Raw genomic sequence first — 23006 nt, forward strand, 5'->3', positions numbered from 1 at the left:
TCAATCAAACGCCAGCGACTAGAAACTCGACAATAAATAGAAGAAAATACATTATTCCGTATGTATGCTTCAGAGCCTCATGCTCACCCACCGGGCCAGAGCCATTTTGATAGGGTGTCTGATGCCCCGTCCCAGCCCCCCGTAGTCAACCTCACATACATCTCATAACCAACCAGTTGAGAATGCCCTCTGATTATTTCGGAAATTAAATGGCAAAGCAGCAAACGTTGTCTCTAGATATCTCGAGTAGTTTGTTCGTTAGTAATCATTAACCCAAGATTCCATAGTGGACCTTTCGCGGTCTTTCCAAAACGGTTTATGTTTGCGAGCTAACTTGCGGACCACCTGTGACATCAATCAGAACTATACATGACATAGTGGAGGAAACACTGGAGGCTGAGGGGTGACTTCGTTCCCTACCCGGCGCATCTGTCAATTCATCTGCTTTCGATCTTTTCTGAGGTTGCTCTTTCGAAGACCAGCCGAAAAACCTTCCAGAACGTTTCCAACGAGCTTTCTCGTTTAATTCTAGGCAACCGTCTTCCATTTTCACCCGGTCGTAAATCCAAGGCCCAGTCAAGAAATATATGCGGAATGGCAATAGATAGCTTCCGAAATCTGATCGAGAACGGCAGTGGTGCCTTTACTATAATCTTTCTGGGGATACACAGACCCATCAAATTCTTCGAGTTTCTGCAGGTAATAGTCGGGTGTGTTCATTGTCTGCAAAAAGTTGCGCAACATCACTAGGAACTCTAAGCTGGTCCTCATTGAAGTCAGGCTCAGTGGGATCGGTATCGTACTGCTCATCGCTACTGTCCTCGGAACTATTTTCTCCAATCTGTGAATCATTGTCATATGACTCCGACCTCGCCTGTCGCCGAGAGCGGGCCATGTTGTGGTGAAATGGAGAGGTTTATTGAGGTGCGAGTGGAAGGGTCGGGGGCCAACGTACGTAACAACAGAAGCCATGTGATCATAAAAACCCTAAATGTATATATAACCTTGTGTGGGGGCATTGGGCCGTGTCACCCATGCAGGGGGGGAAGCCCTAAAGATCGAGTGTCTACACCAGGCCTTACATTGATTACATTTATAGCTTTGCCGTCAAATTTTATTCATAATATTTATATTCTATTCCTTCCCATCAGAGACGGGATAGTTTGAAAGCCTTTGATACTCAAGACAAAGTTCCCTATACAAAATTCCGGCCCGTCACTCAGCCTTGACTAGTACTACTCAATCTAACAATAATCACAAGTACAAGAGAAAGTAGATGACAGCGGAGATGAATATTATCATATAGACAATTAAAAAAACTGTCGTATCTATATAATGCAATGCATTGGTGGTGGAATTGTCGTGGTGCTCAATTCGGGGGAAATGATGTTGAGGTCCAATATAGCGTAAAATCCAGACTGGCTTTCCACCGCGTGCTAATTGCCATGTATCCGCAAACCATCCGTGGCCCTGTCCAAGAAAATACATTGTATAACACAGGAAAATAATACCTAGGCGCTAACTATTCTGTGTATCGGCCACCTATTATTGCCTGGTAGATTAGGCATCAATGACGTACATGACTACGATGTTCATTCATCCGCATTGTGGCAAATGGGATGCGCCGGGGCTAATGATCTCATAGCTTCATTAATCATGCCATTGTTCTCCCAATAATGCATTAATTCTCAGAGTGACCATATTTTCACCTTGCAGATTTGACACCAGGACTATCCCCACCAGGTTATCACCATGAAGCGCAGTATCAACGACACGGTCAAGGCGGACCATGTCACAATCCTAGCATGCCACAACCGCATCGTCTACGAAGGAGACAGGAAACAAAAAATCCGATTCCGGAACCTTTTTACCTGGGAGGTTGCTCGCACACTGGTCAGCAAAGAGCTGGTGCTGCTTCCGGCCATGGAAAAATACCTACCAGAGGGCGACCTTCTCGCTCGCCAAAACCGAGCAAATTACCACGCCGTGAGCAGGACACTCGACGTATCCAGCATGTGGTGATACTGACGATACATGCATCAAGGTCAAAGAGGAACTGAAGAGGTTTCAAAAGCTCGACCCGACCAGCCCTGACTTCCTCCCAAGCATCAACCAGTTGATAGGCTACCTGCAGCCACAGATCCGAGAGGAGGAGGCACATCAACTGCCCATGTTGGAAGGCGTCATTACCGATAAGGAAAGCAACGGACTGGCCAAGTCGTTTAGCCGGACCAAAATCTTTCTGCCAACGCGCGCTCATCCTGGCGCGCCCACTTCTCCGTTCTTCGAGACAGCCCACGGCCTCGTCACAGCACCGTTTGACCAATTTGGTGATTTGTTTCGCAAGTGGCCGCAACATGTTTAGGTGTATCTGGGTCTTACAATCAGAGATGAGGGGATATCATGTTCAAGATAGTGATCTACCGAGTCGGACTAATTCTCCGACCGATCATGCCGAGTCCTGCGGGCGATTAAATTGATCGCCTGTATGGTTTATTTGGCACATTACATAAATCTAATTATTCTAATTTTTAATTATTTCTGGACATTACTCCAGAGACAGTTTGCAATCCATCCTGGCTAGCAATAAGCACCACAGAAACGGAGCACAAACCTGTTGGTATTTTTGCAGACCCGTACATATCGAAACAGTTCGCGCAAAAGTACCGATCCCGTCCCGTTCAAATAAGGTTCGGCTATTTCCCTACGCCATGTGGGTCGGAACGTACAACCTTACGTACTCTATCTTGGGGAATCGGGCCCTAACTTTGATGCGTCCCTCATCGACACGTCTATTTCCAACAGATATAAAGCAACATCGACGAATTAGGTAGATAGTAGATCAACATGACACCAGGCCTTCAATATTGCCGCCTCTGCAAAGAAATCAAGCATTCAAATTCTTGAGATATTCGACAGTGTACTCATCCGGATCCCAAGTCAAATCTTGGTCTCCATCTCTGTAAGCTCCATTTCCACATATCTCTCCATGAGTTTTTTTTTTTTTTTTTTTTTCCTTTTTTTTATCGGGTTCTAAGAGACCAACTCTCTCTTTCCATCTATCGCAAATATTGTTGCGTGAACTGATCGGTTCGAAGAATCTTTGGTCAATCTTCCTCCAGTATATGGCGTCAAAAGCAAAATTGTTCCTGGCGGCGTACATGATCCAGAAGTCGCCACTCTCTCAGCTGTGTTGCTTTTGATTAAATAGCCGCTGCTTGCCTAGAAGTTCTCTCTCTTCACAATCAGTCATAGCCTCGAGAAAGAGTTGCAGTCGTTTCTCATATTCTATACACCAGTCATCAAGCCCTTTCGGCCAATATTCTGGCTTTTCGAGAATAAGCCACCAAGGCGGTGCATCAGTGAACTCAACTGGAGCGGCATATGTAAACTCCCAGTCCACCACCCCGGCAATTTTGAGGCCCGCATCCACGAGGACATTTCCAGGCCGAAAATCGTCACACTAGACCGGAAAGGGGGCCATTATCAGAGAATACCCACTGCGATCTGTGTGTTTGGTCTCGAACAATTTTCCGAAAGAGGAACCTAGCAACGAATTTGTGATAAATGGAGCCGGGATCGCATATTTATATGCGATAAGCCGCATGGCCGCGACCTCATTACGCACCTTTTCTTCAGGAAACATGGTAGCACCAGGCAAAGGGAACCGTATGATAGCATATCGGGTTCTTTCAAATTCCATGCGCAGAGCGAGATTGAAAGCACCAGTCAAACAAGGTGTTGAACTCTCATTCTTTGCCACTAGACCAAAAACACCAATTTGCGAGTGGTAAGGGCTTGAAACTATTGATATCCAACACAAGGTGTTAATCTGACGGCGTCACCAGCCTGGCAATGCTCGAGAAGAAGACGTCCAACCGCATTGAAAACAATTGGATCGAAAATGTGGTTTGGCCAGGCATCGGCGATCTTATCGCTGATTTCCCAGGCAGCGTCATCGTAGTGCATCCGTACTTCCATCTTGGCTGGATGTGAGATATGTAAATGGTAAGCTTATGGCAGTACAATGTCAGGACTTTCTGGTTTTCTAGATGAGAGGCATTATTGAACTGGGCAGAAAGGGGACCTACATCACGTCAGGTTCTCCAAGGATCTCAACGTGGTCGGCGAGCCGCACCCCTGAATTACCTTCAAATCGATGCCTCCTGACATAGAAGGTTCCCAAGTGCAAGAATAGCGGTCAAGAGCCATGGGCATCCCAGTCCAGCTAAACCGGTGAGGGCAGCTAAGCCACAGAGAACGGAAGACTCCCCACAACCAATGAATCACCCCCAGGGCCCTATAAGTTCTGTGGGTGATATGGGGTCGGGTTTCCGGGCGTAATCCTACCAGCCTACGTAGTAAATAAAAAGCAGCAAGAGAGGAGCACTATATTAGGAAGAGGAGCTGTTGGGGCTACGTAGAAAACCAGGTACAATGTATATAGATATAGAGAGATAGCCTTGTTATGCAGAATGTATAACTCACACTTCCCCTTGGTTTCTCTTCTTCAACCGACCCTGCCCAAATACCGCCTCTATCCTTCGATCGACACTGACCTCGACATTCTGGTCTTAGACATTAGCATCGCACATCATACACCGCGGCTATCTGGGAGGATAAACCCACGGGATTGTGTTTGAACAGCAACCATCCGCCAACGGTCAGCGCCATAACAGCCCCCAGAAACGGAAGATACCACCACCAGCTGGGGTTGTTTTCTAGGAGGTTGATGTTCATGCCGAAGACAGTCTTATGCGGGGATTAGTCAAATATATTCCATAGGAGGGAAGCCCAAAAGAACATACTGCAGCGAAGGTAGCGGGGAGAAAGATAAACTATCGTCTCGTATTAGTGAGCTGTCATAAAATATGCCATGCAACGTACTGTGATCCAACTCAGCCGTTTCATACTTATGGTTGTAGATGTCGACAGCCGGGCTTCGTTGATCGAAACAAGGTTGAACTCCTGGCAATGGTTGGTTTATCGATCATCTGATCACCGTCGTCGAAAGAAAAGAGTAACGTACGATTTGGATAAGATCCTGACATGCTTTATCCAACGAATCGATCCGCTGGCTAACATCCCCGAACAAGCAGTCTGTCGCTCCGTGCACCTGCTTCATGGCGTCGTCGCCTTCCTGCCGCCGGCAGTATTCATTCCCGAACTCTTTTACTTTAAGAACATGGTCCTGCAGGGTGACTCGGAGGTAATTGCACATATCTGTGTTTTGAAGGAGTTCGTCGAGGAGATCGCGGGATTCGCCCTTGCCGCGGAAGACGTTCCGCCGCTGTGAGCCAATTTTATTAGCGACCTGCTACGAGAACTGGGTTGCTGCTACTGACAAAAGTCTCCAGTGACTTCTTCTCCGACTCGGTCAGCTCAACCCATTTTTGATTGAGATAACGCAGGAAGTGAAGTAACAGGTCGATACCACCGACAGGCATCCAGACGTACGGCAGTGTGCTATAGTAGTCTGTTGACTGCCAGTACTCGGCGCTCTCTTCATCCGTCTGCCATCTTACTTTCCAGGCTATGCCAACTTGGTCGTGGCTCTCATTGGGGTTTTCCGGCTTGTGTCGATTGGGCATATATGAAAAGAGCGCATATTGAAATTCGGTTTCATCTTGGTGCCTTGATATATGGGTGGCCAGCTCGAACTGGGCCGGACTGACTCTTGGGATGGTGAAGATGCTATACCACGGTATGCAACTCCCGTGAAGTCTGGTGTTTTTTAGCATTAATCTATCTGCATCGATGGAAAACCCACATGTAGTGTCTTTTGTGGCCGCTGCTGTCGGTTCCCACCGCAAAGTCCTCCTCAGAAGCGATAAACTGAAGAGACAGCCCTTTGTTGTCCTTGGCGGCCAACACTGCGATATCAGATCGCTGGCGCCGGTACAACCTCCGCCACTCGGATAAGCTAACATCTTCCGGCGACGCGCCGTTCCCCAGAAGAATGTCAATGAGATGGTGTCGGTAGAGCTGGACAGCAAGACGTAGCGGGGTCGCGCCATCTCCATCCCGGATGTTGACATCTGCGCCGGCTTCCACAAAGTCCATTAACAAGTCCTGGGCGCCCGAGGAGATGGCGCTGTGCAGAGGTGTCCGTCGGAAGAAGTCTAGAGAATTGATGTCGTATCCCGTATCCAGCAGTCTCCTGATCAGATCTCTCCTGCCGACTTTGATCAGCTGTCGGAGCGTGATGTTGTCCTTATCTTCTAGTACTTTCACCATCCGATGCTGTCTCTGCTCTAGCGCCCACCACAATGGGGCGTGTCCATTGCTATCTTTGGCTTGAATCTGCTGCCCCTCGACGACGAGCTCCCTGTACAGGTAATCGAGGCCGAAATGTGCCGCGACATGCATGCCAGTGGCTGTAGGATAACGTTGGCTATATCCCACCGTGCCTGGCTCTGCAAAGATGCCTTGCAAGCACACAGATACCCTAGCAGCATCTACCAGTAAGTTAAGACCTGGCGGTTCCCCAAAATACCTGTGCCGTGCATGGAACCCCCAATTCTTGGCGGAGTATTGTAGAATGGATGTCGAGCTAGACGCCGCTCATACTCCCCGTCCGTGCCGCAAGCTCCCGCCGCAAATTCCTGGAGTGAAAGATAGTTGATACAGAGTCTAGCAATTCTAAAGTGGGCGTAGGACGCGTTACGCGTACACTTTCGTTTGATGTATTCTGCCGCTGTGTGGTGGGTGAAATCAAATATGCGTTTTTTCGGATTGATTGTGAGAAGCCCGAGACAGGCCGAGAGCATGTCGTCAACTTCAGGCAAGCTGTCTGAATCTAAGGCGGCGGCGCATCTGGGACCCACGGAGTCCATGGCCACGGCATGCTGGATTTCCGTCAATGTCAGAGGTCGTTGCGAGCAGACCAAAAGCGATAGAACCAGCTTGCCAGATGGCTTTCCTTTCACCGTCTTGTTCACTATTTGATGCAAGATGTCCCTGTAGAATCTGTTCATGGCAACCGACATAGGGAGTGCCTCCAGGAGGGCCGGGATAGCTCTAGTAGATCGACACGCGGCCAGTGTGTCCATCGAGCGCACGGCAAGAAGGAACCTGGGCTCTTAGCGCTGTCCCATTGGAGGAAGAGGTGACTTACATTCCACACGCCGCACTGCTAATGTCACTGATGATTTTCTGTTGAAGTGATGGTTTGACACGCAAGGGGAACGCTTTCAGTCTCCACCCCAGATATGTCTTGACATCTCCTTGGTCGGCGCGGATCTCGAGCGTTGGTGCATCGTAGAAATATCGTGTTATGTAGGGGACTGGACGCGAGGTGGCGAGTAGATTCACGTTATGTCGAGACCGCCAGACAGTTATCTCGGACAGGACTAGCTCCAGCCCTTGGTCCGAGAGCGGCAGTTCATCGAGCGCATCTGCGATGATAAACACCCTCGAAAACAAGCCCATCACACTATCCAAGGTCTTGAATATCTTCTCTAGACATGGACCGGCTCCACGGCGTTTTTGGTATCGGTAAATCGATCGAACTGCGTCGGGAACTGTTGGTCGACACAGCGCCAGTTGTTTCAACAGGCTCCGGAGGATATCGTGGATATTATATGTATGATCAAAGGACCGGCCATATATATATGCAATGCCTACATTCGCTTTCGCGAAATGATTCTGTAGATGATCAATTATAAGCGATGCAGCCATTGTCTTGCCGGCGCCGGGGATGCCAGAGCAAAAAAGAGTCTGCTTTTCGCCGTGCAACCAGTTCTGGACACCATTTGACGACAAAATCCATTGTCCTGTTCCTGGGCAATGATCACGCAAGGTCCCTTCTCGATGCCAATTATGGTCGATCGAACTCAGCCAGGCCATAATCGTGACGACATTGTCACGCGGTGCAAGGCGCCCGATCGCCCCGACACTCGACGCGGTCGACTCGCTCCAGCCATCATCTCGCGAGGACAACTGTTCATCGAACGATCGGAACGATCGTAGCCACGCCTGTAAATTGCCCTCCGCTCGTTGGCCATCGTCGAAAACCCCTAAGACATCGTAGTCCTCTCTGCTTTCATCTTCCTCCGATGTTTCCACGACCGTGCTTCGGTCCTCGTCGGATGACTCGAAGACATCGTAGTCTTCCCTGCTTTCATCTTCGTCGGATGTCTCAACGGCAGTGCTTTCATCGTCCCCGATCTGAACTGACTCGTGATACGGCAGCTCCGTTCTATTCGTCGTTGTTAGATTGACCGATCGACAAACCTAGTTCGAAGACTTACTTCTCTGGAGACCATTGAGAAGAATAGAGGTTCCCAGGAAGCGACGACGTTCCTCTACGGACCTGCTGTTTGAATCCGGGTACGCGAGCCGTTTGACGATGGCCCCTAGTTTTTGAGCCCCCCATTATCGGCCTCGAAGGTAGCGAATATCCAGCATAGACTGCTGCGAGAATGGTTGATAACGGGGGTAGATAAGTCGTTCTATCCCGAATAATGATACATGCTGCTAGGCACGCGAGCGCCTGGAAGGCGGAGCTCTTGCTCTTCCTCCGCAAGGCTGACACATTCCAAACAGTACCCGACTTGGATTAATGCATCTCACATATACGCATATTAGACCTAAACCAGCTAGTGCTGTCGAGCCTCTTGGCTCCGCCACCCTGGATGGGTTCCATGGCCGCCGAGGCTGAGTGACTGAAGCTTGACTGCTGTTCATCCTGGTAGCGGATTTCAATATCCAAAACATTATTACTTAGTGACGAAGAGCCATCGAGAACACTTATCAAAGATGAGTTGAACCTGGTTCTATACGCACGACTCTGGTTGATGGAGCTGTCGACTGCGCAGTAGATGTACGATGGATCACGAAATAGTCAGCAGTCGATAGACATCACAGGAGGGTTCTGCCACTGACTGGATTACTGAATATCTTTTCTTTGCGCACCTAGCAGACCTTGATTAGACTTTGGTTCTCCCTCGAGTGACAGCCTTGTCACGAACAGAAAACTAGTAAAGATCTACGCAGTAAGCGGAGGAAGTTGGAATCCTTTGTTTGCTCCAAAGCGAGTCAGCACGACCAACTGGAACGCCTGATTCGTCTGTGCTGGCACTTGCTTAATTTCCTGTGCTTCTTTGTCCGACAAAATGGATTTTCTTACTTCTTCTATTCTTTTCTGTTCGCCGTACAACAATGACCCTGATCAGACGAAGGCGCTATTTCCTCCGATGGACGCGAAAGACGCGCTGGTTGCTGTTCGTCAGCCTTGCGCTCGCAGCATACGGCATCATCAAACATATCCCCGCCCCTCCAAAGACGAAAAACAATACGCGCGCAGATCGACCGCCTCCTGAGCATGATGTCGAAGATGTGCCTCGGTTTTTGTACCACTCGTCTTTTCGCGAGGATCCAGATCTGGTCTACGAGGGGGAGCTGTCCGCAGCCCTACAGGCAGTAGAGCAGTCGGTGTCTTCTGCGCCTCCATACAGCAGAAGAGACAATGGAGAGCAGTCTATCTGGCAGATACTGCTAGGGAACAAGCCAAACCTCCAGCGAGGCGACGACTCTATTCGCCTGGAGCGCGCGAACCCAGACTGGGTCTACAACGTGAGCACCCCTCCCAGATCCTCTCATCAACCCAAGAGACTAAATAAACCACCAGCTCGTCACGAACACAGAAGCAACAGAATTCATCACCACCCTCTCACGCACAATCCCCAACCTCCACGAAATCTACCACGCCTACCCGCGCGAGGTCCTCCGCGCCGACCTCCTCCGCTACCTCCTCCTCTGGTACCACGGCGGCTTCTACGCCGACATGGACGTCTTCCCCGCGCGGTCCATCAACGCCTGCCCCTCCCTACAGCCTTTCCTAGACCCTCCCAGCAGCAACAACAACATCTCGCTCATCGTCGGCATCGAGATCGACGAGCCCTACGCCTCTCCCCAACTCATGCGCAACTGGCACTGGAGCCGCAGCTACGGCTTCACCCAGTACGCCATGTACGCGCCGCAGCGATTCAGCCCGCTCTTACGGCGTGTTATCGTGCGCGCCCTGGCGCATGCCAGACGGCAGAACGAGCGGCACCGCTGGGGGCTACGGTCATTGTTCTGGGCGCCGTCTTACGACGAGAAAGTCGTTTTGGAAGCTACTGGCCCGGGGGTATTCACTGATGCGGTGTTGGACGGGCTCTCTGAGACGTTGGATCCACAGCATTGGCTGGTTAGGCAGTCTGTTGAGGCTGACGAACGTATTGGCGATCTGGATAGTGAGCAGGTGTCGTGGGCGCCGTTTCATCGTATCACTCAGCAGGTCTGCGTTGATGCGGATGAGGCCCGCGAGGGGGATATGGGGGGCTTTTGTGTGCTGCCTGTTAACGTGTGGGGGAATGGCCAGCGGCATAGTGGTGCGGAGGGATTCAGTAGTGCCCATGCTTGCTTAAACCATCGGTTTGGGAGGACGTGGAAGAAGGGGTGGTGGGAGTATCTGGTGGGGTAGATAAGTATTATCGTGCGTTTCATTGATTGAATGTATGTATTCCTAGCTCTAGACCTAGCACAGTGTTCATTCCTATCACTATCCACCATTCACCAAAACTGGAACCCATCCATCAATCAATCAATAACACTGACACCCCTCCTTCGGGGGATCCTGGCACCTAGCCTTATCGGCTCCACAATCTCCACAGAAGAAGCACCCATCAGGCGCATAGCAATTCCCTTCGCCGATGGTGCACAGTCCGTGGTGACCCACGCACTCGGTGCACTTCAGAGTCTCGAGCGTGTCTCTCTTCTACACGTAATGCATATTAGCTTCGTGTACTCCACAAGATGTGGGAATGGAGTGTGTTGGTGGATTCGCTCAACGTACGCTGGTCATGAGAGCCTATAGCGTTACAGCCTCTGTCAGTATACTATCCAAGGTACTGACCCTAGCTAAGAGCGTGAGGAGAAAGGGGTAACACACCACTTCACCGTGGAACGTCACTCCATTTTCAGTGAAGGAACCAATTTGGAACCGGTTGGTATCGGGAGCTGCCTCTGCGAGGACGACGGCGGATGAAACGCTGCAGGCGACAAAGGCCGCGACTTGCAAGAAGACCTTCATTGTCGATTTCTGTTCTTTGGTTTGGTGGTTGTGGACTGACACGCGGTGGTAATGGCAATGAGAAAGAAAACTGTTCGTGTCTTGTCTGTACACTTCAATTGCAACTTACAACCGACCACCGGGCCCCATTTTATACCCTTCTATCTGTCTACCTCAATCATGGATTCTTACCCCCCCCCCCCCCCAAGCAACCACCCATCTCCCTGACCGCTATACACCCTTGACGATTCATGCCCACCCCCCATCCCACTCGTGTTTGCTTCACCCTGACGCAATGGCTTTTCTAGTCAGAGGCGCGTGCGGATGGCTGGGTGGTTGTGAGGCACCAGTAGGTATCCACGTAGCAAGCGAAGCACTTGCATGGTAGGCTCTTGGGAGCGCCAGGATGGACCGATTGCGTAACAGGAACCGGGACCGGCCCTGTTCGGGTTCATGGGAGGATGGGAATAGGGTGGTGTGGGTATTGTATGTGAGTGGTGTTTGGTTGTTTGGTTTGAGGGGGGTTTGTTGTGGTGAGCGTGCGACAAAAGAAACGTAGACGCTATTGATTGTGGCGGTTGGTGGAGGATTCGCTCATGCAGGAGACGATGTGTGATTGCTTTGCGGCTCATCGTGGGGATGATCGGCTCGTATAAGGAGTTGGGGGGATGCCGGGTGTTGCTCGCTTTGGTTGCACTGCGTGCTCATAAAAAATATTCCTGTTGTGGATTCCAATAGAAGAGTGATGTATCAGATTCGTTATCATTCATTGATGCCATCTCATTAAATACAGTAACACTAAACATGCATGTCATTCCGCTACCAGATACCACTTTTCATATCCTTGCCCATCATCGACGCTGGACGGGCTTACCGCCCAAGACGGATCACACCCGCCGCCATCAGCTTCTGGATCTGAGTCCGCACTTGCGAGTTCTTCATGTGCTCCTGGAGGGCAGCCGGGTCGGTCTTGGCCTGCTGGAGGATGCTCTGCATGACGGGGTCTTGCAGGATGGCCATGATCTGCGACAACATTAGTCTATATCCATAGATACTGAAACCAAGGTACTTACGTCAGGATCATTTTGGATCCGCTCCATGGTCTGCTGCTCGGTCTCGCCGGCGCGCGCGCTGAACTGTCCGTCCAGGCACTTCTGCTGCTGCTGCTCAATCTCCCGAGCGTGCTTGCCGTCGTCGTGCTCCGACGCCTCGGTGCACGCATCCAGGGCCTTGTTGTACTCGTGCATCGCCACCAGTGCCTGCGACTTGCGCACGTAAGCACGGATGAACTTGGGGTCGCGGGCCGTGGCCTCATCGCAGTCCGCCACCGCTTGCGGGAACGCCATCAGCTTGATCAGCGCCGCGGCGCGGTTGGAGAACCCGCGGGGGTCCTGCGGGGCGCGCTTGGTCATCTCCGTGAACGCGTCGACGGCACCGGGCCAGTCGGCCTCCTGGAACTTCTTCTGGCCCAGCTCGCGGGCCTTCTCGGCCTCGGCGGGGTCGATGTAGGCCTCCTTCTCGGCCTTGGCCTTGTTCTTCTCGGCGCTGCGGAGCTTGTTCAGGATATCGGGGGTGCGGTGCTCGGTCAGCGACTTGTTGTAGTACTCGATGGCCTGAGCGAGGTCGCCCAGCTTCTCGTACGCCGTGCCGATGCGGCCAAACGCCTTGGCCATCGTCTTGAAGTCGGCGCGGACCTCACGGCCCTCCTCGATCGCGTTCTTGCAGGTCTCGATGGCGCCCTGGTAGTCGCCCTTCTCGAACTTGGCGGCAGCCGTGTTGTTCAGGTAAGTGATGTCCTTGTGCAGCTCCCAGGCCTTGGTGTAGTGTTCGATGGCCTCGTCGAACTGGCGCTTCTTGTAGAAATCGTTGCCAATCTTCTTCTCCGCGTCTCCGGCCTCCTGGGCCTTCTTCTTGGCCAGCGCCTCCTCATCCTCCGGCTCGGGCTCGGGCTGGGGTTCGGGCTCCTTCTTCTGGGGGCGAGCGTCGGGCATCGGGGCGTCTTCCTCCGCCTCGGGCTTCGCGCCGCCCGCCGACTCCGGCGGAGCACCGAAGCTCATGTCGATACCCAGCAGAACGCTCATCACCTGCAGGAAACGCGGGTCCTGGATCTCGGCACCAACACTCTGGGGGTCCTGCTGCACACGCTTCAACTTGGCCATGAACTCACCGTCCGCGAGCAGAGCGGAGGTCTTGGGGTTGCTGGCGAGTTTCTGGAACAGCTGGGGGTCGTTGAAGATGCCACCCAGACCCATGGGGTCGGCGGGGGCGCCATCGGCCTGGGCCTCGGCCTCAATGGCCCGCTTGACGGCATTGAAGCCGGACTTGGCCTGGTCGTTACCGGGTTCGATCTTCAGGGCTTCTTCGTAGGCATCGTGGGCAGCCACTAAATGATATTAGAGAAATGACCATTTGAAACAATCTCTTCAAGTGACCTACAGAGGTCTCCAAGACCACGGAAGGCGGCACCCTTTCGGGCCCAACCCTTGGACCAATCGGGCTTGATCTCGGTCGCCTTGTTGGCATCCTCAAGCGCCTTCTCGTACTGCGACTGAGCAGCAAAGACTGCCGACCGGTTGGAATAGAGGATCTGATTCTCGGGCTCAATCTGGATGGCCTGGGTGAATTTCTCACTGCACCATTATCAGCACAAGTGGGGTAACGGAGCTCTCAGGATATACCTACACCGCAGTAGCGTAATCCTTGGCAGAGAAGGCTTTGTTGCCCTCGGCTTTGAGAGCGTCGGCCATGATAGAAGTAAAAACCGTGGAATGTACAGAGTAGGGGAGATGGTGGGTGTGGGTGAGAACTGGGGAAGGGAGAAAGAGAGAAAAGCGGGAGTGAATGATGGAAGCGAATGGATCGATCATTCGTCACTTATCGGAGCTTCGAGAAATTTCGGGGAGCCTTGGTGCCTGAGGCAGTAATCAGAGTTATTGTGCGCTATCCCGTTCTCGGACTAGCGTCGCGCTAACCCAAAAGAATCATCCGAAAAGAAACGTCTTTTTATCTTTCTTACTCACTGTGTTCCCTCCATACTTGAATCTTCTTGCTCTCAGGACAATCGTGTGCGATGCGTCTCTGAACATGCTACCTCCTCCACCTTAACTGCGATAGACGACTCCCTTCCTTCTCGGCTTTTCCGACGTCAAAATGGCCAGCAACTCGGTCCCCGAGCTGGCGTCGAAGATCTACGATATCTGCGTCAGCAATTACCCCTCGGACCATCTGTTCTACCAGCAGGACCTGTTGGGTCTGGGGATTGTTCCCAAGAATGAGATCCCACTGCTGCTGCAGTGTACCCAGTCGCTGGTCGATCAGAAACTGTTCCGACTGCTGCAGGGTAAAAATGACCGGTTAGCGTGGAAGGTCATCTCGCGTGAGGATGCGGAAAAGTAGGCGTGCCCTATCTTCATCTTGTCCGGTGTGGGGAGACTAATGTGATGCAATCAGGCTCCAGAACCTCTCCCCCGACGAAAGTCTAGTCTACAATGTCATCCACTCAACCGGCCGCACCGGCATCTGGGTGCGCGCCATCCAGAACCGCACCAACCTGCACAAGTCCATCCTCGACCGCTGTCTGAAGTCGCTCGAAGGCAAAAACTACATCAAAAGCGTCCACAATGTCAAACACTCCAGTCGGAAGACCTACATGCTCGCGGGGCTCGCCCCCAGCGAAGACATCACGGGCGGCGCGTGGTTCACCGACGGCATGTTGGACGAGAACTTCATCAACTCCGTCGCCGGCTTCATCGAGTACACCGTCAGCCGCAAGAGCTGGTACGAGATGCCCTCCGCCGACGGCGGTCCCCGCAGCAAGCGCATCAAGACGGCCGACGGAACTGCCTCGGCCAGACAAGAGCCCGGCCCCAAGGAATACCTGCCTTTCCCCGCGGGCTACCAAGGCTACCCCAGCGTCGAGATGATCACCGCCGCCGTCAACGAAAGCGGCATCACACCCGTCCGACTGGGCGAAGAGAGCATCACCCAGCTGCTGGAGATGCTCTGCTACGATAACAAGCTCGTCGCGCTGAACAACGGCGAGATCTACCGCTCTGTCCACAACCCCGAAGCCATCAAGCAGAAGACGGCCAAGAAGCCCACCACCGACGACACCGACGACCGGCTCGTCACCAACGGCATGACCGAGGCGCCCTGCGGTCAGTGTCCGGTCTTTAAACTCTGTGCACCCGGCGGCGCCGTCAGCCCTGAGAGCTGCGAGTATTTCGACCCGTGGTTGGAAAAGGCGTTGGGTTTTTAAACCTGGCTTTCTTTCTATTCCTCTTTTTTTTGGTTTATTTACGTGTACTGCCGGTGCACTGGCGCTGGGTTGATTTTGCTTTGCATAGCGATGGCGTTATTGTCGATTGGGATGGTCCCAGCGTGGTCCTGTTTTCTCAATACACGCGATGTATGAATACGAGAATCTTGCAGATAGGATAGCATCTAGGAGGATAAGACGCCTACCATCAAATAGGCAGTGTTGGATCAAACTACCTCGAAAATACAATCCCGAACATATTCCCTACCCACCAGTGCCGCTATTCATATCATCATATAGTATAAAACAAAGAAGAAAAACCAGGGTATACCAAATCAGCCCAATTTAGCCGCACACTGCGGACAATACCACTTCCCGACAGGCTCCCGCGTTAACCCCACGCACTTCCAGTGAAACCACTCAAACTCGCAGTCCTCGTTATCACAAGCTACCATGTCGCCGTGGCTGACGCTCCGGCAGGTACAGTAGACCTTTGTGTCCTCGTTGCCCTCATCTTCGTCGTCCTCGTCCTCGTCGCCCCGGCGGGGATCGCTCGCGATCTCGGACTCCGACATGTCGGCGCTGCTCAGCATGGAGTCATCTTCGTCTTCGTCGCCGCCTGCGGCTGACGGGGATTTCTTGGGTCCTGAGAGCTTGATGCGCCCGCTGGCGCTGGATGAGCGTTTGCTGGGCTTGCCTAGGCCGGATGATAACCGGACTTTCTTCACTTGCTGGTGTGGCGCGACTTTCTTCGTCAGTGCTTTCTTGGTCGTGGCTGCTGTGCGGGGGCCGACGCTGCCGGCGCGGCTTGTGGCTGGGGTGCCGCCTTTGGGTGTGCCGGGGCCGAGAGAAGATTGTCGGAGGTTGGAGGACGCCGCGGGAAGAGTGCCTAGGTTGAGCCTCCGGCGCTTGGTATCGACGGCGCCGGCGGAGGACTCGCGCTGGCGTTGTTGAAAGTGCGCTGTGGCGGCGGCGGGCGTGGCAGGCGCAGAACTGCGCGCGTGTGTGGGCGAGTTCAGGGCTGCTGGGCCGACGGAGCGGGCGAGGGACTGGTTCAATCGTTGTGTGGCGCCGATGATCACGTTGGCGTTGGCGGAGGTCGAGTTCAGTGGGGTGGAGTAGGTAGATTCGGAGGAGGCTTCGGGGAAGAAGATCTTCGGGGGTTCGCGGTATTCGTCTTTGTTGTTGAAGAGGGAAGGTAGAGGTGGGTCGTTGCTGAGGACGCCGTCGTTGACCAGATCGCGGATTTTGACATCCAGCTTTCGGATCTGTCGGTCCAGGAGAACGCAGGCCTTTTCACTCAGTTCGATCTTTTCGTCTTGCAGCTGCTGCGACTTGTCCAGGTTTTGTAGGATCGTCTTGCCGTACTGCTCTTCTTTCGGGTTGGGCGTCAGGCTGCCGTTGAGTTTGATGAATTTCTGGAGACTGGTATCACGCGAGTTGATCGTTGTGCGATAGTCTTGGATGGTCTTGTCTTTGGCCTGGATCTCCTCCATCAAATGGCTGATTTCGGCCGGTAAGTTCGCGACATCGTGGACAAACTGCTCCAGCACCGACGCGCAGTCCTCCGAGCCGTGCGACATTGTGTCTTTCAAATTTGCACCACAGACACTACAGCACTAATGCATTTGAATAAAGGGGTTTAACAGATAGTCCCTGATACCGAGTTGAAGGCAGCGATGAAAGCATCGAGTGGCGCAAGGGTGAATTGAAGCCGTGAAATGAAGCGATAGCGGTCTTTATCCGGAGTAATATTAATTCCGGCATGCGCCACACATTTGGAATCACACTAGCCACATACGGCTTAGCCACAGTCTTATCAAAGCGGGGCAGTTTGCCTGAGATCTCAGGCAACACGTTATTTTGTCGGCGTTGACGGCTAATGCAAATCAATGAAATGCTTGATGATTGTTCTAATGACTAGGTATAATATCTTTTATGTCATATCATGGGGCAATTTGCTTTATATGATTGGTAGTCAAAACTGCTTGTAGATCACCAGCCGGATATATATATAGTGTCCTACGCCTAATTTACCCGAATACGGACCCGACAGACCATCATATTGACTTCATCTTTCCTAGTGTTAACAGAACATGCCCTGAGTGTCAAACACCTCCAACGTTAAGCATAACAGAAAAATACCCATAGCAGAGGTACGTCCCCTGGTGAATGAAGCATGACGTCGACCAGCAATCCCTGGCAAACAATGCAAACACTACTATCTTTTTGGCGATCCCCCGCGCAGCCCGTTCGCGATTTCTTCGTCTTGACTCAATCGCCCCGCCTAGAAGCTATTTACTGACAATTTGACATAAATCGCGAAGCGCAGGATTTTTGAATTTTATTAATCTCTCCATCTCAGATATTCGGAGACAAATTGCGAAAATGGGCCAGGAAGGATCCCCTCCGCAGCCGGAGGGCGTTTCCTCGCTGCTTGATACTGATTTGTACAAGTTGACGATGCAATGCGCCGTTCTGAAATACTTTCCCGATGTCCGTAAGTACAGTCTGTGCTGAAAATATGGAGGGTGAGTTCTCACGACATGCAGATGTGACCTACGGCTTCACGAACCGCACCCCGGATATGCAGCTGTCCCGCGGGGCCTACAAATGGATTCTCCAGCAGATCGAACGTACGTGCAACTAATCGCGAGCGCATGCTATGAAAGCTCGGACTTACAATAATCGCTAGGTCTCGGCTCCATTCGAGTCACCCCCGACGAAATCGCTTTCCTCAAGAAACGATGCCCCTACTTCAACGACGGATACCTGGACTTTCTCTCCTCCTTCAAGTTGAAACCCTCGGAGCAACTCGTCGCCACATTCACCCCCGAGCAAGACACAGGCAGCGACAGCGACAAGGGAAGCGTGGAATACCTCGTCAAGGGGCTCTGGCTCGACACGATCCTCTACGAAATTCCGCTCCTGTCCCTGACCAGCCAGGCCTATTTCATGTTCATCGACAAGGACTGGGATTACAGTAACCAGGAGGACAAGGCCTTCCGCAAGGGCTGCACTTTGCTCGAGAACGATTGCGCTTTCTCCGAGTTCGGCACGCGACGACGTCGCGACTACCACACCCAGGATATCGTGATGACGGGCTTGCAACGCGCCGTAGAGGAGGGCAAGAAGAACGGCTGGTCGGGGGTGTTCACGGGCACGAGCAACGTGCACTTTGCTATGAAGTACGATGTCAACCCGGTCGGCACAGTAGCTCATGAGTGGTACATGGGTATTGCGGCCATCACAAACGACTACCGCAATGCCAACGAGATGGCGCTGCGATACTGGCTTGGATGTTTCGGCGAGGGGGTAAGATACTTTCACAACCTCGTCCACAACTCTTCCCCAGAAGTATATAGGAGACTGATAATTTCTTTAGGTCCTAGGAATCGCCCTAACAGACACCTTCGGCACCCCCAACTTCCTCGACGCCTTCCGCAAACCCGTCCCCGCCCCCCCCACAGACAGCGAGTCTTCCGTCCGCGACCCGAAGAAGACCTACGCAGACGTCTACACAGGCGTGCGCCAAGACTCCGGCGACCCAACACAATTCGTCAAAATGGTACGCGAGTTCTACCACCAACAGGGCATCCAGCAGCCCAAGACCATCGTCTTCTCCGACTCGCTGAACATCGAGCACTGTCTCGATTATAAGTCTATTTCCGAGGAGGCTGGCTTCAAGCCGACTTTTGGAGTAGGCACTTTCTTTACCAGTACGTTTTCTTTCCCCTCCTCTCCGATCGTAGGTTTGTCAAGACAGGCTAACCACGACTGCAGACGACTACATCAACACAGCCACCAACGAAAAGTCCAAACCCCTCAACATCGTCATCAAGATCGCGAGCGCAAACGGCCGTCCCGCAGTCAAGCTAAGCGACAACCTGGGCAAGAACACAGGCGACAAGTCGACTGTGCTGGAAGTCAAGAAGACCCTGGGCTATGTTGAGCAAACATGGGAGGCGGGCGACGAGGGCAATCGGTGGTCGAAGTAAACCTGCATGCCCATGTATAGATCAGTATGTAGGTTTATTTGTTTTATTTTGTTTAGAAGTAAGGGAGGGAGATCACTTTTCCCAAGATCGGCATGATGTTGAATTATAGAGCTTTTGGTTTCTTCATGAAGAATACTTGTATATCATACATCTGGTTTACTGTGTCAGGCTTGACATCTCCGTGCGAGAACACACTATTTATTTATTCATTTGTTTATCTACATCATGAATCGTTGCCCTAAGGTTCGGGCATACCCAATATCCACTGTTAGACGGACAACGTACCCATAGTCAACACTTCGTATTGGGAGAGTCCTTGTGGATGGGGATCCTACACTCCATAACTCGCTAGAGTCTACGGAAGAACGCCAACTCACTTCCTTACTACCGATCTTTATGTCTGAGTTGGGCTCTAGTATCTACTGGCGTGAAAAAGGGCAAGTGTGAAGCATAAATCCGGGGAGATCAGATTGTTTCAGTTCAATCTTAACTTATAGCATATTATTGACCTAAAACGAATGACCGAGTAGGTGCCATATATACCTGTTGTTAGACACACCCCTATATCCATCTAATATCCTATCCAATAAATTATATACACATCCAGATGTCATAACATATCATGCGTAACGTAAACGTATACCATAAAAATCAGCAAGAAAAACACGGTAAACAAGAAATGATCAACGCTGAAACGCTAGCTAGCTAAATCAATCAAAACATCTCATCCCCAGATAAACCGATCCCCAAGTCGCGGTCCAAGTCGCCTGTTATATCGCCGCTCGTGTTCTGAGAACGAGGATGAGCATGAGGTCGAGAACGAGGAGGATGGTGCACGTCCCAACTACCACTGCCAGCACCGGCGTTAGGAGGAACATAAGATTCCGCCTCGGGCGGGAAAACAAATACGTCATGCGCGAAGTCCTCGTCTGTTGTTCCTGAGAAATCGAGGCTGAGGTCTGTGTCGCGCAGTAGCTCCTCGGCCCAGTTGACGTCCATTTCGGGCCAGCTGGTGGGGTCCGGGTAGGGCTCGGGGCGTGGCTTGAGGAGGTCGCCTTGGGGGTAGGGTGTTGTAGAGGGGGGAGAGCGGTCGTGGAAGATGCTGTTGGTGAAGTGGGGGGTGAAGTGGTCTGGTGGGGGGCGTTGGTCTTGTTGTTTTGCGTGGGAGAGGGAGGGGGTGCGGTGGCGGGGGTTGGTTGGAGGGAGATTGTTGGGTTGTCGGGTGTAGGTTGTGGGATGCGGGTGAGATGGTTGTTGTGGTTGATTGTGCTGGCGGATGGAGCCGTCTTGGACTGCCCACTCGGGTGGTATTTGATCGTCTGATGGGGATGGGATAGTTTGGACGGTTGGTGCTAGGCTGTCTCTTCGCTTTTGTGGCTCGGATTGCCTATCATTGTACTGCATGATGCGGAGGAATGTACCCACGCTGCCAGTCTGAACCTTGACGGCCGCTTCCACGTTGGCCATCTCCATGTCTGCGGCGGGGTAGATTTCTTTCATACCCTGGAGGACTTGAATGCAGCGCTGAAAGTTGAAGATGCCGGCTTCGCGAACGCTCGGATTGTCCGACATGGTACTGGCTAAGTGTGCCACCGCCGCAGGGGTGATGACCGTGACGCCGGACTGGGGCAGGAAACGAGTCAGGTTGAGCCGGTTCAGACCCTGGATGATCTGTGTGATCCCGACAGCAGCGTCGTGCATCTTGGTCCGTGCCGTGTTCGCTAAATCGTGACGGGCTTTGTTGTCGTCTTTGGTTGGGGTGAAGGCCCAGGGCCGATGTAAGGCGCTGATTGTCGTGTGATACAGCATCCGGAGCATGGCGCCGTGGAGAAGTAAGACGTCTTCCCCATCCTCAGAGTTGGGTCGTGTAGCAGGAATGAACTGGGCATCCTTTGGGAGGGAATTGAGCCAGGACTCGAGCCGTTGGCTGCATCTGGCGAGCTCCGACTCTGATGCTTGTCGTGGGACAAGGGCTATTGTCGTCCGGTGGGTCATGCCGAACTGCCGCTGCGACGGCGAATATTGAGCGAAGAGCACCCGGCCAATGGACTGGCAGAGTTTGGTTTTCTCGATGAACATGGTGGCGAGACGCTTTTGATGCGACGAATCTTCCAACTGGCGGCAGTGGAATAGCTCGACCACAGCCGGGTGGTATGGCTCGAAGTCAAAGTCCTCCAGCCTCAGCAGGGGCACATTGCTCGTCCCCTCGTTGACCTGTGTCGGCCGCCTTAACCCCATGGCGATCAGACGATCGCGTGCGTATAAACTCCACCATAGCCGCACCCTCAACCGCTTGGTCTTCTGATCCATGTTTGGGGCGGAGCTGGGGTCTCGATTCAACCCGATAGAATGCGCTTGGATATTGCAAATCCCGATCCAGTCCCATATGTCTCGATTGGGGTGGTTCATAAGGTCGCACCAGTACGTCATCAGCAGCAGGGTCTGGAGGATCACGATCCGGTCGTCCTCGCAGTCTAAGGAATAGAGAAGCTAGTCAAGAGTTAGCTGGACCCCGAGCAGCTGTTTGAAAATACTAAACACCTACTCGTAACGGGGTATAGAAAGCATTGCGGGCTTGTTTCCTTGAGGAGTACCCCGCCGCCTGTAAGTGCTTAAGATCGATAAAAGCCGTCGCAACGAACATCACGGCCTGAAAAAGCAGCAGACTAATGTTGCCGTTGGGATCATTCTCAGCGACGCATCGCAAGAACTCCTGGAGATTGATGACCGGAATAAAGCTATGCACCCATTTGACATAACATCGCAACAGTTCATTGCGAAGCTCACTCTCAGGAATCGACAGCACGCCCCGAAATCGCAAGAACTCTAGGTCCTCAGCGGCGATGCGAGAGGGCAAGGGTTTGAGGAAGCGGGGTTCATCATCCAAAATAGCGACTAATGGATCGAAGTCCGGGTCGATGAGGTCCTGGACGGTTGACACCATGTTGGCCAGCGGCAACGACGGTGGAACGGCGCGGTCGCCCAGTGTCCTCCAGGCGCGCGAGGGTTTCGCATCATGAAGCCACGGGGCGTGAGCATTGTAGCCTAGAACCGCACTATTGCTAGGACTAGAAGTTCTTTTCGTCACCTGTTCTGTCTCATGGATCCCCGCGTCGTGCTTGCGCTTGGCAGTGATCATGCTGTCGGACGGCCTGTCAAGAGGCGCAGCATGTGTCAGAGACGATTATAGGTGACATAGACATCTACCGAAGATCGGAGTAGATAAATGATAGACGGAAAATAATGATCATGAAGAATCGTCATATCATCATGGAGCAACGATAGACGAGAATCGTTTCCCCCCGGCGCTAAAGAAGGCGGTGTTCGGGAGTATAAGACTATGTGGGGACTTTGGGAGTGATTTGCGGGGAGAAACAGCCAAAGATTGGCTGATCAATGGGATTGGTGCGTCAGTGTCCATCACGTTAGAAGGCGGAAAATTATATCGAAGATCCTGGGAATGTTGGCGGTTGGAATGAATTCTGGCTAAGATGAAGTTATACCAGTTGGCGATATATCCGAGCCTGCTAGTATACGCCTGAGGCAAATATAATACTATATCCATAGCATCATTATAGATATTTAGTATCCATTTATTTGAGTCATTCCGTTTGATATTTTTTACTATCGTAGAACCTATGGACATGACCGTTATCTTGATTATCAATTCTCTTTCTTTTTCTCTGCTTATACT

The 23006-nt window shown here is 52.2% G+C and overlaps 10 protein-coding genes across 10 annotated transcripts; 4 read left to right on the forward strand and 6 right to left on the reverse strand.

Moving 5' to 3' along the window:
* Positions 1 to 211: 211 nt before the first annotated feature.
* BDW47DRAFT_106579 (uncharacterized protein) lies at positions 212 to 697 on the reverse strand. The gene has a single exon (XM_024812798.1). It carries the CDS (start codon positions 675 to 677, stop codon positions 438 to 440), a length of 240 nt encoding a protein of 79 aa, XP_024671673.1. The 5' UTR covers positions 678 to 697; the 3' UTR covers positions 212 to 437.
* A 1006-nt stretch (positions 698 to 1703) lies between these two features.
* Positions 1704 to 2535, forward strand: BDW47DRAFT_106580 (HHE domain protein). The gene is made up of 2 exons (XM_024812799.1): positions 1704 to 1986; positions 2045 to 2535. The coding sequence occupies exons 1-2, from the start codon at positions 1753 to 1755 to the stop codon at positions 2363 to 2365; spliced, it is 555 nt and encodes a 184-aa protein (XP_024671674.1). The 5' UTR covers positions 1704 to 1752; the 3' UTR covers positions 2366 to 2535.
* A 1949-nt stretch (positions 2536 to 4484) lies between these two features.
* On the reverse strand, positions 4485 to 8377 carry BDW47DRAFT_117860 (uncharacterized protein; the record flags this gene model as incomplete). Its single annotated transcript, XM_024815133.1, has 10 exons — positions 4485 to 4568; positions 4630 to 4752; positions 4809 to 4838; positions 4888 to 4968; positions 5030 to 5290; positions 5346 to 5724; positions 5771 to 6476; positions 6515 to 7074; positions 7118 to 8200; positions 8253 to 8377. 10 exons carry the CDS (start codon positions 8375 to 8377, stop codon positions 4485 to 4487), a joined length of 3432 nt encoding a protein of 1143 aa, XP_024671675.1.
* A 785-nt stretch (positions 8378 to 9162) lies between these two features.
* BDW47DRAFT_126124 (uncharacterized protein) lies at positions 9163 to 10468 on the forward strand (the record flags this gene model as incomplete). Its single annotated transcript, XM_024816502.1, has 2 exons — positions 9163 to 9576; positions 9632 to 10468. The coding sequence occupies 2 exons, from the start codon at positions 9163 to 9165 to the stop codon at positions 10466 to 10468; spliced, it is 1251 nt and encodes a 416-aa protein (XP_024671676.1).
* A 98-nt stretch (positions 10469 to 10566) lies between these two features.
* BDW47DRAFT_106585 (uncharacterized protein) lies at positions 10567 to 10762 on the reverse strand (the record flags this gene model as incomplete). The annotated part of the gene is made up of 1 exon (XM_024812800.1): positions 10567 to 10762. A coding segment is annotated over one exon (174 nt), but the record flags the coding sequence as incomplete, so codon positions are not given.
* Positions 10763 to 11926: 1164 nt separating this feature from the next.
* sti1 (Hsp90 cochaperone STI1) lies at positions 11927 to 13803 on the reverse strand (the record flags this gene model as incomplete). Its single annotated transcript, XM_024816503.1, has 4 exons — positions 11927 to 12079; positions 12130 to 13439; positions 13493 to 13686; positions 13739 to 13803. 4 exons carry the CDS (start codon positions 13801 to 13803, stop codon positions 11927 to 11929), a joined length of 1722 nt encoding a protein of 573 aa, XP_024671678.1.
* A 301-nt stretch (positions 13804 to 14104) lies between these two features.
* BDW47DRAFT_35639 (RPC34 RNA polymerase subunit family protein) lies at positions 14105 to 15482 on the forward strand. The gene is made up of 2 exons (XM_024818814.1): positions 14105 to 14448; positions 14507 to 15482. Exons 1-2 carry the CDS (start codon positions 14207 to 14209, stop codon positions 15312 to 15314), a joined length of 1050 nt encoding a protein of 349 aa, XP_024671679.1. The 5' UTR covers positions 14105 to 14206; the 3' UTR covers positions 15315 to 15482.
* Positions 15483 to 17077, reverse strand: BDW47DRAFT_35640 (putative PHD finger domain protein). The gene has a single exon (XM_024818815.1). It carries the CDS (start codon positions 16895 to 16897, stop codon positions 15650 to 15652), a length of 1248 nt encoding a protein of 415 aa, XP_024671680.1. The 5' UTR covers positions 16898 to 17077; the 3' UTR covers positions 15483 to 15649.
* A 328-nt stretch (positions 17078 to 17405) lies between these two features.
* On the forward strand, positions 17406 to 19507 carry BDW47DRAFT_106592 (nicotinate phosphoribosyltransferase). Its single transcript, XM_024812801.1, has 6 exons — positions 17406 to 17470; positions 17647 to 17814; positions 17867 to 17950; positions 18010 to 18629; positions 18700 to 19033; positions 19098 to 19507. Exons 2-6 carry the CDS (start codon positions 17703 to 17705, stop codon positions 19310 to 19312), a joined length of 1365 nt encoding a protein of 454 aa, XP_024671681.1. The 5' UTR covers positions 17406 to 17470; positions 17647 to 17702; the 3' UTR covers positions 19313 to 19507.
* Positions 19508 to 20022: 515 nt separating this feature from the next.
* On the reverse strand, positions 20023 to 22489 carry BDW47DRAFT_131925 (transcription factor domain-containing protein; the record flags this gene model as incomplete). Its single annotated transcript, XM_024817427.1, has 4 exons — positions 21858 to 22489; positions 20606 to 21802; positions 20110 to 20442; positions 20023 to 20079 (listed from the first exon to the last, which is right to left on the reverse strand). The coding sequence occupies exons 1-4, from the start codon at positions 22449 to 22451 to the stop codon at positions 20023 to 20025; spliced, it is 2181 nt and encodes a 726-aa protein (XP_024671682.1). The 5' UTR covers positions 22452 to 22489.
* Between the last annotated feature and the right edge of the window lie 517 nt (positions 22490 to 23006).

The sequence above is a fragment of the Aspergillus candidus genome (assembly GCF_002847045.1).
Source record: "Aspergillus candidus strain CBS 102.13 unplaced genomic scaffold BDW47scaffold_25, whole genome shotgun sequence".
In the NCBI taxonomy this organism is placed as follows: Eukaryota; Fungi; Ascomycota; class Eurotiomycetes; order Eurotiales; family Aspergillaceae; genus Aspergillus; species Aspergillus candidus.

Excerpts from the sequence above, each read along its gene's own strand:
- BDW47DRAFT_106579 (XM_024812798.1), bottom strand. The coding sequence starts at position 677 with ATGGGTCTGTGTATCCCCAGAAAGATTATAGTAAAGGCACCACTGCCG.
- BDW47DRAFT_106580 (XM_024812799.1), top strand. The coding sequence starts at position 1,753 with ATGAAGCGCAGTATCAACGACACGGTCAAGGCGGACCATGTCACAATC. Across the intron at positions 1,987-2,044 it reads ACCGAGCAAATTACCACGCC|GTCAAAGAGGAACTGAAGAG; the intron begins GTGAGCAGGACA and ends ACATGCATCAAG.
- BDW47DRAFT_35639 (XM_024818814.1), top strand. The coding sequence starts at position 14,207 with ATGGCCAGCAACTCGGTCCCCGAGCTGGCGTCGAAGATCTACGATATC. Across the intron at positions 14,449-14,506 it reads TCGCGTGAGGATGCGGAAAA|GCTCCAGAACCTCTCCCCCG; the intron begins GTAGGCGTGCCC and ends TGATGCAATCAG.
- BDW47DRAFT_35640 (XM_024818815.1), bottom strand. The coding sequence starts at position 16,897 with ATGTCGCACGGCTCGGAGGACTGCGCGTCGGTGCTGGAGCAGTTTGTC.
- BDW47DRAFT_106592 (XM_024812801.1), top strand. The coding sequence starts at position 17,703 with ATGGGCCAGGAAGGATCCCCTCCGCAGCCGGAGGGCGTTTCCTCGCTG. Across the intron at positions 17,815-17,866 it reads GAAATACTTTCCCGATGTCC|ATGTGACCTACGGCTTCACG; the intron begins GTAAGTACAGTC and ends CACGACATGCAG. Across the intron at positions 18,630-18,699 it reads TTGGATGTTTCGGCGAGGGG|GTCCTAGGAATCGCCCTAAC; the intron begins GTAAGATACTTT and ends TAATTTCTTTAG.